The 18055-nt window shown below is 37.8% G+C and overlaps 1 protein-coding gene and 2 pseudogenes across 1 annotated transcript; 1 reads left to right on the top strand and 2 right to left on the bottom strand.

Annotated features, from left to right (window-relative positions):
* Positions 1-757: 757 nt before the first annotated feature.
* LOC125220924 (conserved oligomeric Golgi complex subunit 7-like) lies at positions 758-18033 on the bottom strand (annotated as a pseudogene).
* On the top strand, positions 2767-4285 carry LOC148933572 (uncharacterized; annotated as a pseudogene).
* On the bottom strand, positions 4908-10946 carry LOC148933571 (uncharacterized). Its single transcript, XM_089061605.1, has 3 exons — positions 10673-10946; positions 5453-5505; positions 4908-5387 (listed from the first exon to the last, which is right to left on the bottom strand). The coding sequence occupies exons 1-3, from the start codon at positions 10944-10946 to the stop codon at positions 4908-4910; spliced, it is 807 nt and encodes a 268-aa protein (XP_088917731.1).
* Positions 18034-18055: the final 22 nt, after the last annotated feature.

The raw sequence follows: 18055 nt of genomic DNA, 5'->3' as shown, positions 1-18055 counted from the left end.
CTAAATGTGACTCTAAAATTGGGACGAACTTTTATGACAAAATGTGACTCCAAAACTGGGACGGATGGAGTATTATTTATTTAAATTTAAAACTTTTGTATTACTAATTTAAAATATTGAATGCATTTAAATCCAGAAATGCAGCCTAAATCTTGGCCCTAGGATTAGATGATCATTAGTCAATAATTAACCCAAAACATGGAAGGTCATAATTAAGTAGTTTTAAGTCATATTATAAGATTTGAGTTTATGTCATGTTAAGATCATTTTAGGTCATGTTTTGTTTTCATGACCTAAAAATAAACTAACTATGACCTAAAATGCCTTACGTATGACCGTGTTCTGTTTCTGTATTTAAATCTGGTATTCATAGATCAAAACCATGTACAATGTATCACAAAGAACAATTCAAATCAATCACAATGTAGTCTTCAAGAGCTCTTGAGTTTTATTTTCCTCATTTTACTTTTTAACAAAGATCTTTTATCTCCCGGCCTCTGGACTGCATGATTACTTGAATTAATTTAATACTGCTGCGAAATGGTAGTACTCAGTATAGTAAATACCATTTCTCAACCCTATCAATCTCTCTCTCTGAACAAAAACAAAAAAAAAAACTTATTTTCGACGAAGCTACCACAATATTGGCATTTTTACAATCTCATTTTCCATTTTTCCAGTACACTACAATACGAATATTTGTATAGGATTTGGGAGGGAGATGAGTTCATCGCTGAAGCGAGCTGGGAGATAGGCCCTAATCAAGCCTGACTCCTCGCATCTTACACACAAGGTTAGCTGTGGGAAGATCTAGCTGATTTCCTGAATCCGATTTGACAACATCCTTGAGCTGATCCCTTGGTGCTGAGAAGCATGTGTGAAACATGGCAAGAACTGGTGGTGTTGGCATCGATAGAGCTGACAGCACGTTGCTCAAGTACTCGATATCCACTGCTAGCTGCTGAGCTCCTCGATCCCGCGGAGCTGTTCTATATAAAGAGCACCAGCTCCCTCACCAACCTACACGTTCACATGATCGGGTTCAACATTGGAGTATTAAAGTAAATTAGTGAGCTTAGTTACCTTGAACATCCATTCAGTTGCGAAAAACTGTGCCTCCTCAGCATTGGAGTCACCGTTGGAAATTCCCTCGGCAAGGGGCTCTAGCTGTTGGGGCAGAGTAAGAAGGTATTCACCCACGTTGTTCACGTATGACTGAGGATAGGCGCTAAAGCTTGGAACAGGGTAAGCGCTTGCCTCTTCAACAGAAGACCATATCGGTAGATTAGACAAACCATTGAAGTGTTGTCTCACTTTTAGTATGAGTACATCGTATACTAGCTCATTAACTGCCTCTGAAAAGGCTGCTACTCTTTGAGAAGCTAGTGGAAGAGCGTGGAATCGGGGATCTTTTGACTGCAAGAACCAAGAGAAACTCGTTAAGACTCGTGAGCCCAGGATGTATCAGTCATTAAGTAATTAAATCAAATGATTTATGATCAGTTTCTGTTGGAAAATATAATATAGGGTGGCACCAAAAAGTTGTTTCCCTGAATCTTACGAATAAGGGAATGATGTATGTACCTGCTCTAAGAGGCTAAATAGTTTTCGAGCTTTTTCAGGAACATCAACAAGCCATAGAGCTGCAACATCCAAGGAACCTTTTCCTGCTGTTGAAGAGCCCCCAATTCCATCATTGTCATCAAAATGTGATTGGTTATGGTCAAGATTTGAACCATACACGGAGAAAGACAGATTAGTGCTCAGTCGAGTAAGTGTGGACTTCAATGAAGCTTCAAAAACTGAAATTCGGCTTGTGACGCAATCTGCAACGGTGAGAATCTGCAAAGCACCCTGAACAAAAGACCATTCCTCCTCATTGGAACTAAAATCAATTTTACGTGCATGCGAAGCTGCATCTTTCCTATCAGATCCAGTTTCTTTCTTTCCTACAATGTTATCCGCGGCTACATCCACCCCACACACTGCTCTTAGTGCTTTCAGGTTACCCTGAAGGATGGTGATATACTGTAATGTTACATCGTCTAGGGCTAGAATTAGTTCATCTAACTCAGAACCACAAGTAAAATTAATGCATCTTTCGGTGGAAGCTTCAAGAAGTAGAATGACTTGTGGGATGGACTCTTCACTGTTTCACTGAGTTCAACTCCCTGGACACCAATAATGCGAGTAATAACACCCCTAAGATCAAGTTCAGCAATGCCCCAAGACAGCACACCTCGCTCCATTTGCCCATACCTACATGAGAAATTATAGGAGTTAATTATAATAAAGAAATCAATTGTTTAGTGTCCATCACACATAACAAGAAGCATCCTCCACACACAACAATACCCAGAATAAAAAATAAATAAAATCAAGAACCTCTACCGAAAAAGAGTTTCCACCATATGAAATTGTCTTCTTAACTCAAAACAACTACCAAATCACACCAAGGAACATAGGTGTGGAAAAACAGTTCTAATACTATCCCATCATAAATGTGTGAAGAATGCGGAGTAATTACAATAAGGATTTGTTCGGTTCTTCAAATATGGGTTTGGCAGATATATTTCTTGAGCAGAATTAAATGTGTAGGGCCCACAACTACTGAAATGTGTTCTGGCGTTTGCTTTCTTCGTTTTGGGCCCAGAATTGGTCCATTAATTCATTTTGTGTATAAACAAATAAACAATGTATATTACGAAATGACTTTTATGCCCTCTACAAATTCAAATCAATTGGACTCCTCGTCCTCTTCAATTTATGGGCGGCAAATTGGGGAAATTTGGCTATTCAAATTCACGACTGCGTAAAGCACCATACCCACACCCTTCAAGCAAAAGGAGCTGGAAGAGGAGGTAAATACTCTTCCTAGGCGACGTTTAGTCATACTTGTGCCGTGAATCGATGTTTTCCAAATATTTGTTGGTTGAATAATCTTGGATGCACGATGTGTTGTGGTGTAGTTTGGGTTTTATGTCTTCGAATCGACAGTGGAATAGACTGTACGGTTAGTTATTACAATGATGTTTTTGAGCTTGAAGCAATTTGTGCTGTTTGTTTGCTGTAGGAGTTATGGCCGAGAGTGGAAGGGAACATTCTGTTCGCTCAACCGGAAATCCCTCAGAAGGGAAGTTGCTGCTTTAATCCAGAGATATACATGGTTTCAAGGATTTGTATCTGAAAGTTTGACAGAAACCTTGTTGTATTTTGGTTGACTTGTAACTTCGGAGTCAGGTATCCCTCTGCCTTCTCGACGGAAATATCGTAAAGGCGACCGATCTCGTAGGATTTGGACAGTTCGAGAGGAAGAAATCCTCGCTACATGTTTGCTGGATCTGGTCTCTAGGGGCTGGAAAAGTGACAATGGCTTCTGGACTGGGTATTTAGGAAAGATCGAGGATGCTATCCGGAAGGAATTTCCAAACACCGACATCAAAGGCAATCCTCATGTAACTTCTAAACTACAAGCTTGGAAGAAGAACTACGGTAGCCTGAGAGCTATACTCGGAAGGAGTGGCGTGGGGTTCAATTCTGATAATGAATACCGGATTGAATGCGATGACGATCAATGGGAAGCAATCGTTCTGGTAATGATTACTAAATAATTTCTGTATTCATTCGTAGCAACTTTACAGAGACTAATTCACATTGCTTGATGCCGTTGATGTAGGCCGATAAGGACGCCAAGTTTATGCGCCATAAGTCGTGGCCGCTATGGGAAACGTGGAAGATGATATTTGGTAAGGACCGTGTGAGTGGTGGCGGGGCTGAGCAGGTAAAACAAGCGGCTGAGTTCCTGCGGAGTCAGACAGGCGCACACAGTGAGGTAAATGAAAATGACTACAACCCAAGCCTCGATGACATTGAAGCAGACAGGTTGGTACCTCCATCAGAGACGATGGGCACTCAGGATATGAGCTCAGGAAATAGTATCAGAAAGCAAACATCAACTACCAAGTCTAACGCTAGCAAGAAAAGATAAGTCGCTGGATCGGATGATGCACTCATGGAGTTTCTAGCTACTCTGCACGCTGAGACAAACTCTCGCTTGGAGGTGATCTCGACTCGGATCGGGTACGAGTTTGATTTGGGACAGGCTAGGCAAGATGTCTTTGCTAAGCTGTGCGACGTCGACGGGCTAACTCTCGACCAAAGGTATGAGCTTTGTCACATCCTAGGTGACAAGCCGCAGCGGATGGAGATCTTTATGGGAATGCAGAAGACCGCACGTCTTGGATACCTGCTGAAACTAATCGAGGATAAACAGAAGGGGGCTTGACTGTATGAAGATCAACGTGTTTTGATGGCCTTGTTGTTTAATTAGGCGTATATTTTATGATGCATATTTTGGGTTTTTGCTAGGTAAACCTTGGGTATTATTGTCGGTTGAACTTAGTTTGCAATTTGGTTGCCATTTTGACGGTATGCTCACTTGTGGGTGCATCCAATCTATGTAAAATGAACCTACTAATGATATGTATATTATGGTATTTCATTCTGGTGTTTGGATGTATGTGTAAGATGCATACTGACCTTCATATTGACCGAGTGTTTTGCCTTCAAGTCTGATAAATGAGGTGTTTGCATAGTCGTAATAGAAGGCATTGTGATATACAAAATACTTAACAGCGCTATTAACAACAAAAATGTAGCAACGCACCAACTACACACCAATCCTACGTTGCAAAAATTAAAACACCACATAAACAATCGAGCATACAACCCGACAAAGTACCACTACAGGGGTAAAACCATACTATGCCTCCCCAGCTATAAGATGAGCGTTGCTACTACCTAATACAAAATATATATCCCCTTGATGTTTTCCCCAAAGTGAACGACTTACATAGCTATATTTATGAGCCCAAAAACAGGGGATACCCACGCTCATATTAGGCCCACTAAAATGGTGGTCGCTTGAAGTTGTGCGGCCACCATTGCTTCGGAGAATTGGACGCAACTGAACTCGTGTTTGGTGAGCGAGTTGAAGGGCCAGCTTTGCCTTGGTCTCCTTCAGGTTTGCTAGGCAAGTCCCTTCCCCTCTCAAACCTTGGGCGCAATTGGCCATTGGGGCCTAAGTCAATGAAATATACACCAAGTTCAGTAGAGGACTCCCGATCAGTAGGGGCCACGACCTCGTCGACAAAGAGCTTGCGACGAACTGTACGAGGTGGGAAAACACAGGGTGAGTTCACCTCTGTGTCGCAAGCAACAAGCTCGTAGCAGCTCGGCTCACTGTCAGAGATCTTCTCTGTCTGGTCGGAGATGACAATGAATTCAGTTTCTCCTTCCTTCTTCACATTGTCCATTCCGTACAAGCAAGCGAGCTTCGAGAAATGGGGGTCATCTCGGTGGTAGTATGCCCCTGCGAAAGGAGTTTTCTGCAACAGAAACATAGTTGAGTTTTTGGTTCGGCTACATAAATACCACAGTGAAGTATGCATACCTTGAATATCTTTTCCCATAGGTCATCATTGGCCCGCAAGTATTGTGCCCCGATGATACGATCATGGAAGCCGTGCGTCAAGGATTTCAACTACAGTTAGATTCAACTGGAAATCGTCCTATTGAGATGACATCCGAAAGCTATGATACTACCACTATTGTCTTCGTCTTGGAAACGGCTTCGCGTTGGTATCCTGCACATCCCAATCGGAGTCCGAATGAGGGAGTTATGGCGGTTTTACGGAAGTCGCGCAGAGAAGGCCGGGAGCTTCGGGAAAAACGCCCGACCGGGCGTTTCGCTTGTGAAAATCGCCCGGGGACAGGGAAAACGCCCGGGCCGGGCATTTTGGCATGTGAAAAACGCCCGACCGGGCGATTATGCCGTTTTTTAGATTTTGCGGGCCAACTTTATATTTTTGGACCCATGGTATAAATACCTCTTGATGTCATTTCTTTTCCTAAGACTTTGATGAAATTAGATGCTTGAGAGCTTTGTTTCCTCTTGGAGAGGGTTTCTATCCAATTCCTAGATTTAGGTTGCTTGAATCCATCAATTGCTAGTTCAAGCATGGGATTTCCATCAATTGCTAGTTCAAGCATGGATCAAGTAGAGGTATGCTTTGAGGTTTGTGGTTCCCTTGAAGATCTAGCCATGGATGCATGTTAGTTATGTTGTAAGTGTCTTAGCTTGCTTCATCAATGACTATGTATCTCAGTTTCCACCCTATCCAATGTTATTTCCTTCTTGTTTATCTTAGCTTCCTTATTTCTTGTTGGGTTGCCCTTTATTGATAAAATAGAAAATCAATTCTCACAAAAAAAATACCTAGATCAAGCATCCAAATTGGGTAAATCCTTGGGAAACGGACCTTACAATACATGGGTCCACATAATTTGGTATCTAGAGCCTAGTACCCACTAGGTGTTTGATCTATTGTTGCTTTGGGTTGAGTTATTTTTTCCTTTTTGTCCTTTGTTTTTGCTCTGTTTTGTTGGGATGATCGGATTGATCAATTGTGCTTAGATTAAGCTGAAATTTGGTTTGTATGATCTATGTTATGTTACCTATGTACCTGCATAATTTCATCAAATAATTCTTTCATTTGCCTAGTTAACCGTGGAGATTAACATCATTGCCCTATTTTGGCATAGTTGGGGAAAACCATACAAAACCTATCCAATTATCAAATCTGACTATATATGGCCATTTTTACCTTGATCTATACTTGTTTGGGAATCTATCCACCAAAATTCATCCAAATTGGGCGTGGGAATCAATACCAAAAAAAATCATAAAGATCAGCCAGATTTCAGCAAAAGTTTCACCTCTTGTTTGTTTTTCTTTGACTTGCATCTTGCTAATATGTGTTTATGGCTTTGTCTTCTTGAATTTTGTTTGCCAAGGAGTATACCTTGATTGATCCACCTCAAGCACTTAAATCTTGGAATTGGAGTTGTGAGTGTGAGTGAATCCACCTTTTTCACAATATTCTAAGCTTTTGTCGAGAGTTATTGGGGAGTGATTTGAGGGGGTTTGGGACATCAAGGTTGAGTTCATCTTCTTAAATTCTATTTTCTTTTATTACTAACCTCTAGGACTAGTTCCTAGAGTTTTTTTAATTTGTAGGTGCTTACTCTATGCCTCCTCGCACCCGGTCCAACAAAATGGCGGGGACAAGTGCGGAAGGGGAGGAAACAAGCATGATCCATCCTACATCCGAGGGGGACCTTGTGAGCATGATGGCTCAAATGATGGCGGATTTCAAACTTGAGATTAGAGAAAGAGACAACCGGATGGAGGCACGAATGAAGGAGTCCGAGGATCGTATGATTGCCGCTCAATACACCCTAGTTGAAGAGTTCAACACCTTGAAGGGAGGCCGCACATCTAGGACTCCTACTCCTAGGGGAAACCATCTACCTAATGTTGCCTCGGATGAGATGATGGAAGAAGTGGTGTATGAGGGATGGCAAAGGGGGAATGATAGAAATAGAGTCAATCACATGGAGAATGATCGGTTTGGGAGAAGAAATGGTGCCCATGGCCGTTTTAAAGGTGACTATGAATCAAGGTACCATGGAGATGGGCTTGATAGAGGATATAGTGGGAAAAGAGCTCCCAAGTCTCATGGAGAGTGGTATTCTAGGAGGGTGAGAGATAAAGTTAGCCATAAGGGGTTTGAGAGGCCAATTGAAGAAGAAGTCTCATATAGAGCTCGATTTGAGGCCTACCTACCCACATGGTGGTGTTGACACAAACCAAAGAGGTAACTCATCAAGTAATTTGGCTACACCCTCTTCTTTCCATTTATCACATATGTCTCTTGATGTATGTGGAAATGTCTCCTCTTCGATGAGCTTAATCCAAATTAGTAGAGAAAAAGAATGAGAGAGAGAGAGAAAAAGGCTTGAGAGTGAATGTGAGTCTAAAAAGCCAAGAGAGCGTGATAAAAGACAAGAGTGTGAGGTGCAAAAGTCAAGAGAGAGTGGTGGGGGTGAGAGAAAAGAAAAATATCAAATGAGAGAAAAACCACAAGCACAAGTGAGTAAAGGGTGCTTGTTAGATTCTAAGGTTAACCTTGGGTGGGCACCAAATGATCCTTTGCCTCTTGCCCTTGGTGAGGAAACTAAATCCTTACCCACTAACACTTCTTCTATGTCTTTTTGTGTTCATGAATTTGTAGGAAATTTAATTGAAGGCATGGAAGTGAGGCATCATGTTGTACATGGCTTGGAAACTACTCACCCGGAGAAGGAACAAGAGGAACGAGGGCAAGTGGATGAACTCCTTGCCCAAGGTTCAAGTGCACTATCCTTATCTCCTTGTGATGTTTCATTGAATGAGATTATATTAAAGAAGCCCCTTTGTGTTGATAAATTTGTTATTGATGTCTTGTGTAAAAAGTGGTCTCATGAGTTTGAAACGTTGAATGCTAAATCTACCTTTGCACCATATATTGATCATTTCTTGGTAAAATCAAGCATTGAGAGACATGACATTTCTCTTGTGGCTTCTACCTTGAATGTTGGAGTGACTTCCTTGCATGCTAAGATGCCTAAGCTTTCATTTGTTGGTGATTTTGAGCTTCATGTGTATGTGGGTGAGGATAGTAAGACCAAGAAGAGTAACATGGATAATGACTTTAGAACTTGGTGTTTGCTATGTCTTCATTGCAAAGTGGTTAAACCCTTCAATGGGATTGGAGTGTTCTATGGCCGTTTTGTGAAGGATTTTTCCACTCATATGTCTCTTGTGGATGGTGTTGTGATTAATGACATAAAATTGCATCGTTCTCATGTTAGTGGTATTATTTTAAAATTGTTGGAGCATTTGTGTGAGGGTAATTTGGAAACATTTCTCTTGATACTTGATGTTGCTTCTCATAAGTTCCCCATGCATGATGTTGTTCTTACTCTACATATTGTGCATGAAGGTATATGGATGCATTGCTCATATATTTTTTATCATTTCTTGAAATTGTTGGGACAATTGAGTGAGATTCCTTGTAATAAACTTGGTTTGTTGGTTGAGACACTTTCTTGCAAACTTAATGTGAATTATCATAAACCTCCTCTATATTCTGACCAAGACTTTGTCAATTTGTGGAAGAGAAATTCTTATTTGAACAAGAATGGTGTGTTAATGATTGAAAATGATTGTTCGTTGCATGAATGTGAGAATAAGATTTTTGTGCTTAGGCCTCTCTTGATAACTTTCCATTTTGCACCATATGAGGACCCTTTCTTGTATATGCCTTGTCTTGATGAGAATGTCAAATCTTTTGTGAAGATGTTGAAGGACATGGGTATAGATAATATGGAAATGTTTGAGGCAAAAAGAGTCAAATTGTGTGAAGCTTGTGTCTGGCATAATACTTGTTTTTATTGCATGACAATCAAGCCGTTTAGTGGGGTTGGTATCTTTTATTGTCATTTTGTCAAAGACTATGCATCACATGGTTTTGTTTGGGATTTCAATGTAAAAGATTACCTAGGTATTTGTTTCAACATAGCTTATGTATTAGTTTTGAGCTTGTTAGAGTGTGTCCACCGTCGTGGTATGGTGACTTCTATTAGAGTCGTTAGTGGACTTAATCTCTATCATCCTACTTGGATATTTGATTTGATCTCGTGCTATTTTATAGGTGTACGGAACCCGGATTTGAGGGCAAATCCTTTCCAAGAAGGGGAGGATGATATGACCACGGGTGCTCGACGTCGAGGGTCTTCATTTCGGCGTGAGCCATGGGTTGATTGGGGCCCAAGGATGAAAGAGAAGACAAGCCAATGGTCCAACAAAGCTAGAGGGATTCCCGATGAGGCAATGAATAGAGACGGCTCGGATTTGAGGGAAAATCCTTTCCAAGAAGGGGAGGATGATACGATCATGGAAGCCATGCGTCAAGGATTTCAACTACAGTTGGATTCAACTGGAAATCGTCCTATTGAGATGACATCCGAAAGCTATGATACTACCACCATTGTCTTCGTCTTGGAAACGGCTTCGCGTTAGTATCTTGCACATCCCAATCGGAGTCCGAATGAGGGAGTTATGGCGGTTTTACGGAAGTCGCGCAGAGAAGGCCGGGAGCTTCGGGAAAAACGCCCGACCGGGCGTTTCGCTTGTGAAAATCGCCCGGGGACAGGGGAAACGCCCGGGCCGGGCATTTTGGCATGTGAAAAACGCCCGACCGGGCGATTATGCCGTTTTTTAGATTTTGTGGGCCAACTTTCTATTTTTGGACCCATGGTATAAATACCTCTTGATGTCATTTCTTTTCCTAAGACTTTGATGAAATTAGATGCTTGAGAGCTTTGTTTCCTCTTGGAGAGGGTTTCTATCCAATTCCTAGATTTAGGTTGCTTGAATCCATCAATTGCTAGTTCAAGCATGGGATTTCCATCAATTGCTAGTTCAAGCATGGATCAAGTAGAGGTATGCTTTGAGGTTTGTGGTTCCCTTGAAGATCTAGCCATGGATGCATGTTAGTTATGTTGTAAGTGTCTTAGCTTGCTTCATCAATGACTATGTATCTCAATTTCCACCCTATCCAATGTTATTTCCTTCTTGTTTATCTTAGCTTCCTTATTTCTTGTTGGGTTGCCCTTTATTGATAAAATAGAAAATCAATTATCACAAAAAAAATACCTAGATCAAGCATCCAAATTGGGTAAATCCTTGGAAAACGGACCTTACAATACATGGGTCCACATCACCCGACGTCCCAAGAAGCACCTTCAGCCTGCACCTGGTTGAATGTTTTATACCTAAGTTTCATGAAATCCATTCGCTGCTTGATCTCCACCTCACTGAACTGGTGCCGGGTGTTTGACTGCAACTCCTTTTGTGCTGTCATGAAGAACAAGTGTGGAAAATCTGGGAGCATCCACCGTGTTTCTTGTTTGAGCTTGATGATCGTGTTTAACACGATCTCATCGACCTCAGCCAACCAATTACCATAGTACAAGTAGGCTGCTTGGGCAGGGATAATCATATTAGTAGCAAATAGAAGAGAGAATGTAAGGTGTGGGATATCATAATAGACCGTGCTACTACTTCTTAAATAGAAGATTTATCAACCATTGATTACTAGGATTGACATATATCTACCATCATTACTAATTACATCTCTGCTCAATCTTTCCAACTACTAGTTGCTGATGGAACGTGGATTAATGGCGGCACAATGCCAAATGAGGCCACAAAATGGATAACAGCTTCGTACTGATGACGGGGAATGAATAAAAATTCGTAGCATTCTTGTAGCATTTTATTTGGGGTAAACTGTAGGAGAAAATATGCATTCTTTCATCATCATGGATAATGGATTTAATAATAATTGACTACGTAGATCTTATAATGAAGATATTAATCCATTCATAATTTAGAATTTTAACTATATGCTACAAAGAATATTTAATAGTATTTCATAAAAATTTTAAAAAACTCTCGAATTTCTTACATGTGATTAAGAAAAAAATTAACTACTAAAAACTATTAATTATTCCCTATCAATTTGCGGGGGAAATAATATTTTACACTATCATAATGTATTGTTGTGAGTAGATTAAAATTTACATTTGTTAATATTCATATATGGCTCTCCATTTGTCACATTTTCATTGAGTGGAGATACCACATCATATTGCTAAGTTGTATTTCTTGACCAACTCAATTTTCGTCCAACTCTAGAAACAAAGAACTATGTTCAGTAGCGAAAAAATATTTGCAAATGTAGATTATTAATACCATTGATTCAGCGGTGATCCATGCAGTGGCGGACGCAGAAATAAATTATAGTAGGGGGGCTGTAACATTATTGAGCAATTGGAAAAGATTTAAAAAACAACTCGTTGCCTATTTTTTTTTAAAAAAAACGTTTTGTCTACTGTATAAGGCTAAATTATTTTGGAGAGGTTTAGTTTCCATCAAAATATTACTCTCTCCGTTCCATAGTAATAGAGGCATTTCATTTTGCGCACTCGTTTTGAAAAAATAATTATAAATAATTAAAGTGGAGAAAAAGTAAAGTAAGAGAGAAAATATTATAGATAAGATTCTTCTCTATATTATTCTTTCTCTTCCTTTATTTTTTCTCCACTTTAACTATTTATAATTATTTTTTCAAAACAAGTGTGCAAAATGAAAGTCCTCTATTACTATGGAACGGAGAGAGTAGAATATTTAAAAAACAAAGAATTCAAAATAGTTCAATACGTATATAAAATGTTATATATGCAAGTAATTTACAAATCTACTTTATAAAAGTTGACTTTTCAAATTGTATTTATTATTTACAGCTTTTTAGAATCACTTCATCTTCTAATCAACTCCATCAAGACACATTGTTGAAAGCTTTCCTCTGTGCAAATTTAAATTTCATCCCATCCTTTCATTAAACTCCAACAAAATATATTTACATATATACAAAATAGAGAGGGTCTTATGTCTTCAAATCGATCTTACATATATATACAAAATACTCCACAAGATGTCCAAAGGGCTGAAGTCAGTTAGGTGAAAGTTGGCGACATGTTACATAAGCTTGCCTATTAAAATTCCAAATACAAGCAAGAGGATCCCAAGAAACCAATTAAGATGAGGGTCTTCACATCAAGTGTTGTGGTAGTGACGCTGCAGTGGCGACATCCGATTGCAACGTCTTCCCCAACATCCAAATGTGCACGTTCCTTACCAAATTGTAGAGTGTCTCCACGGTCATCAAGTGTAGGCATTGCTCGCATACCTCTGATATACTCATCACACCAGATAAATGAACCACGGTGGTTGAAATTTGCGGGGCATTTGAGATAATACCTTCTAGCATTCATTGCAGTTTTACCTGCACGACGCATGTCCATCTTCCCCGATCTGCATCCACACTTGGGAATGCCATCAGTGTTGCCAATGTATTGCGACATTTGCTGAGATAAAGGCAACAAGCTCAGTATTGTACGTGACCATACACAAATGCATAACGACACAGAATGGAAAAAGCATCACATCAAATAGTCTGGTATTGGTAGTAGTACATAAATCCCACAAGTTCATAACAAGCATTAATAAATTACTAATTTCATTCTATCTACTATTCCACATGTTCATGGCCATGGTATCACGCAGTGCAGTCCACTCTTGCGAAGGTTCCACAACATCAATGTATTGGTGTGCGACATAATTATCATCATGGATGTTTGTAGAAGCATCTCCTGCGAGGGCGTCTTCTAAGGGATCGACACTCATCTCACGCCGAATGAAATTATGTAGAAGGAAACAAGCCATGATCAATCTAATCTGGGTTTGTATTGGGTAAAATGATGCACTTCGCAAAATCCCCCAACGCATCTTAAGCACCGCAAAGGCTCGTTCGATAACATTCCTTGCCTTGCTGTGACGCATGTTAAACAGTTCTTTGGGATCTTGTGGAGTTTGATCTCCAACCCCCTATTCCTTCAGATGATAGCGTACGCCTTTGTAAGGAGTTAAGAAGCCGTTGCAGTTAGCATATGCGTTGTCGCATAAATAATAGCAACCTGGAGAAAAATACACCTAAGAAGGACTGCAATGGATATATAATTGATTGATGTATTGCAAACATGATATATTTAATGATAAATGGATACAGTTCTTTGATTATATTGACCTTGGGGAACTCTGAAGCTATCCTGTCTGGACACCGCATCCCTTAGCACACGAGAATCCCCCGCGGACCCCTCCCATCCGGGTAGGATATACACGAACTGCATGTCTCGGTCGTATACAGCTAGCACATTAGTGGCAATAGACCCTTTCCGCGTGCGATACCATGGTTTATCGCTGTTGTTGACCAAGACGTTGATGTGTGTTCCATCAAGAGCACCTAGGCAACCCTGGACACAAATATAATGCATCAAACACAATGGTACACAAGTAACAACAATATCATAATGAGATGAGTTCACACACTGAACTAACCTCGAACCATTTCCATCTATGGTCATTGCAGTCCTCCGGTACCGGGGTAGGCTTAGAAAACAATATGTCATGAAGGCTAAGCACGACTCCTAAAACTTTATTAACGTAATAGGATACCGTGGATCCAGATCGCGTAAAACTAAAACGAACAATCCGATTTTTTGTGTGATGCGCCAGAACACCAACAAATATCGCAACCTGTTCTTCGATCCCTAGGCATTTACCAATTTGTAAACCCCCCAGACCTGCCAGAATACGACACAACTTTCCAAATGTGTTGCGGTCCATTTGTAGGTTATCTATGCAATCTACATCCGTTAGATGAATGAGTCTGTCCAAGTGATCTAGTTGCCTGGGAACCTTACTGATGATGCTGTACTGCCTGGCCTGTTCTACAATCCTACGTCGCGCACGTTTCGTACGAGCCTTGATGTAACGTTGTACTAGTACTGTGGACTCAATCCGATATAATTGCAGAATGTCTTCCAGCATCATGACTATGCTGGCATACTTTGTTGTTGGTGTTCTCATCCTGTACACGTCTTCAACAATTCATAAACATAAAGTCCGGTATTCGACAAAATTACAGGAGAAATTATAATAAAGAAATCAATTGTTTAGTGGCCATCACACATAACAAGAAGCATCCTCCACACACAACAATACCCAGAATAAAAAATAAATAAAATCAAGAACCTCTACCGAAAAAGAGTTTCCACCATGAAATTGTCTTCTTAACTCAAAACAACTACCAAATCACACCAAGGAACAAAGGTGTGGAAAAACAGTTCTAATACTATCCCATCATAAATGTGTGAAGAATGCGGAGTAATTACAATAAGAAAAAATAAGAATACCTTTGTTTGAAGGCTTCATATGGCAAGTAGACCGCCTTCAGTGTCTCCAACAACACATGCTGATTTGAGTCTGAAAATACAAGTAGAATATTTCGGGCAAAACTCCTTCTAGGGAAGGTCGTACGCCACTAACAAAATTCCATAGCTATCTTATAAATAAGTTTAAACAAATGAACTTGCAATTTCGTAGGATTATGGCTCCCACTAGGGTGGGTCGCGATAATATTAGAAACATGCTTCTAGTTTAAACAATTTACTGTTAAGAAGTCTAATCTAATGAACTTGCTATTTCGTAGGATTATTGTTCCCACTAAGGTGGGTCGCGATAATATTAGAAACTACTTCAAATATAGACCAATTTATGGAGACCATATACAACGCACTGTTGTAATTATCGCTTAGTCATTTTAAACATGGTTTTTGCATAATTATCAATTAAGCGGATAAGGCAGATAATCCACTTAAAGCAGATTAACACCAAATAAATAGATAAATCCATTTAATCCATGGTAATTAATCACACTTGATAATTATTTAAATTATTTAATAAATCTAGGGAGATTTAATAAAATAATTAATTCCTTATCTTATTCCAAAATAAAAATTTCGGATTAGATAAATTTATCTTGGATAAAGGTTATCCAAATTAATTTAGGATTTACCTAGATAGAATTTAATCTATCTAAATCCACTTAGGATTATTCTAGATTTTATAAAAATAAAATCAAATCCTAAAATTCAAGATAAAACTGATCTTGGATTATCATTATCTAAATCATACTAGGATATTTAAGGATAGAAACAAATTTATCCAAATCCATAAGATGAAGATAAAATCCAATCATTCTAAGATTAAACAAATCTTAGAATATTTAGAATAAGAAACTAGGATATATCAACTCTATTTGGATTTATACTAGATAAAACTAATATTATCAAAATCCAATTAGATAAGGATTATCTTGTATTATCTTTATCCAAATTTATCTAGGATATTTTCTAAATAGAATAAATCTATTTATATCCATAAAATTAGGATAAACTAGAATTAATATTAATTAATTCAAATAGGATTTAACTAGATAGAACTAAATCTATCTTAAACCCAAAAGATAATAACATTACTGGATTAATAATTATCTCAATCTACTAAGATATATTTTAAATTGATTTAAATCTATTAATATCTATAAGATAGAGATAAATTTAATTATCTAAATCTACTAGGATATTTTCTAAATAGAATTAATTCTATAAAGAGTAGTGATTTAGAGACATAATGTCTTCAAGCCATAATACCCTTATGTATTTTTTCTATACATATAATTTACATTGTGACTAATTTACCCTAACATTATAGTATTAAATAGATATATACCTAATTAAGGAAAATTTAACCAAATTAGTTATTCTTATCTAAATGCATATATGTTAATTGGAGATAAACTTAATCATGCACTAGAGTAATGAATTTAAAAAATTTTCAATCAAAATCATTCTTGTCGTTTAAATTTTTAAAACAATTAATTAAAAAGTCAGTAATTTAAATTATCAGTATTAATTAACACACTACATAACTAAATTATTATATTTAATTGTAAAATAATTTGATAACTTAAATAGCATTATATGATTTTTCAAATAGATTTTTATTTAATCATTCTATAATTTAATTTTTAGCCTTTTCTTTATCCATTGTGCTATTCTTTCTTAACTTATTTTTTTCGTTAAATTTTCTGAAACATTTTATCAATGTAGTAACAATGAAATAATTCATTTAATAGTATATGAAAAAATATGTAAAATATTAAACATTTATCTTATTCAGATTGGTTTATATAATAAAATAATATACTATTTTTTCATTATCTTTTCAATTTTTTTGTTATTTTTCTTTGCTTTAATTAAATTTAATATATTTTATTTAATTAAGCTAGGGCGTCTAATATTTTTATATAACTATCTAGTTTTAAAATATTAAATATATTAATTAAGAAAATACAATTAATTTTTATTCAGATTCGAATGTATCGTTTTAAATATTAAAAATCATTTGATGCACTATGAGTTAGAATCATTTGATTTTTCAAGAGATTCAGAATACTTATAGAAGTGCAACATAGAAAGACTAGCAAGTCTCAATGGTTTACATCATAAGGAGACGAGCAAAGGGTTATGATCAGTAGTGGGGGTCTAATCTCCATTAACGAATCCAAGCATTCATCTAATGAATGTGATAGTTATGTAAGAAGGAATCAAAGTCTTTCTAAGACAAGTTTGATTAAGAGATGAGTTGTACTCATTAAAATCTTATCATTGATGGGATAAACATTAAAGAAACTACCAACATCAGTACCTTCTACAAAACACGAGTTGTGGACTAGAGCGTCTCTAGTCTAGCACATCTCAAGGTGTAATGTTGTTCCAACACATGTTGGAAAAGTGTCCAAGAAATTGGAGTTGAGTACTGAGGCATGTTTTAAGGTTTTTCCCAAATGATGTAAGGTTATAAGTTCTGTAATCTTCAAAGATATAATTCTTGTATGAAGATCAAGAGATGAACTACAAGCCTAACAGCGTGATAACTCTCAAAATAAAGAGAGAGATATCAGATTTTCCACATTACCAAGAAGTCATACCATTAGAAACTTTTGCACTAATAAAATCAACTTCAGTACCTAAGATTGTAAGAACCATATCGTAGTGGGAGCGTTCCACTGGAACACAACAAGTTCATGGGTCTAAGAGTGTCGTAAGACTCAGTCTTAGATTACCTTGAACATAATCCCTTTAACTACAATGTAGTATTGGTTAATTTGGATAATCATCTTTGAAAAGGTGATAGATTCCATATTACAATCTAAGATAGACAACATGTTTTACAAGACTTGCAATACTACCTACAGGCTGTGTCAGTCAGTGGGAGCAAGTATCTTTGCAAGTGTAAATGTGGATCTCAAATGGCTAGACAATGACAATGAGTTATGCCCAAAGAGAATTATCTTCTCGCTATCGTTGTGCCAGGATTTATTCGATCATATTGTCTATTAGAACTAACATAAATTAGAATGTATGTATTATGATTGTCAAGACAGTCTTCTATAAATAGAAGTCTTGAGGAAATCATCTACTAGAACATTCTAATGGATATATAATTAAGGGCAAGAAACGCATGATTGGAAGCTTATAAAGACCTTCGTGATCTTAGGAATATTGGCATTTTTACAAAACAAAAACAAATATTGGCATTTTTACAATCTCATTTTCCATTTTTCCAGTACACTACAATACG

This window comes from Salvia hispanica, chromosome 1, assembly GCF_029641045.1.
Source record: "Salvia hispanica isolate PSC_SH4W2 chromosome 1, Shi_PSC_v1, whole genome shotgun sequence".
NCBI classification, from domain to species: domain Eukaryota; kingdom Viridiplantae; phylum Streptophyta; class Magnoliopsida; order Lamiales; family Lamiaceae; genus Salvia; species Salvia hispanica.
Note: the sequence above shows the minus strand (reverse complement) of the source record. Positions and strands in the feature narration are given on the sequence as shown.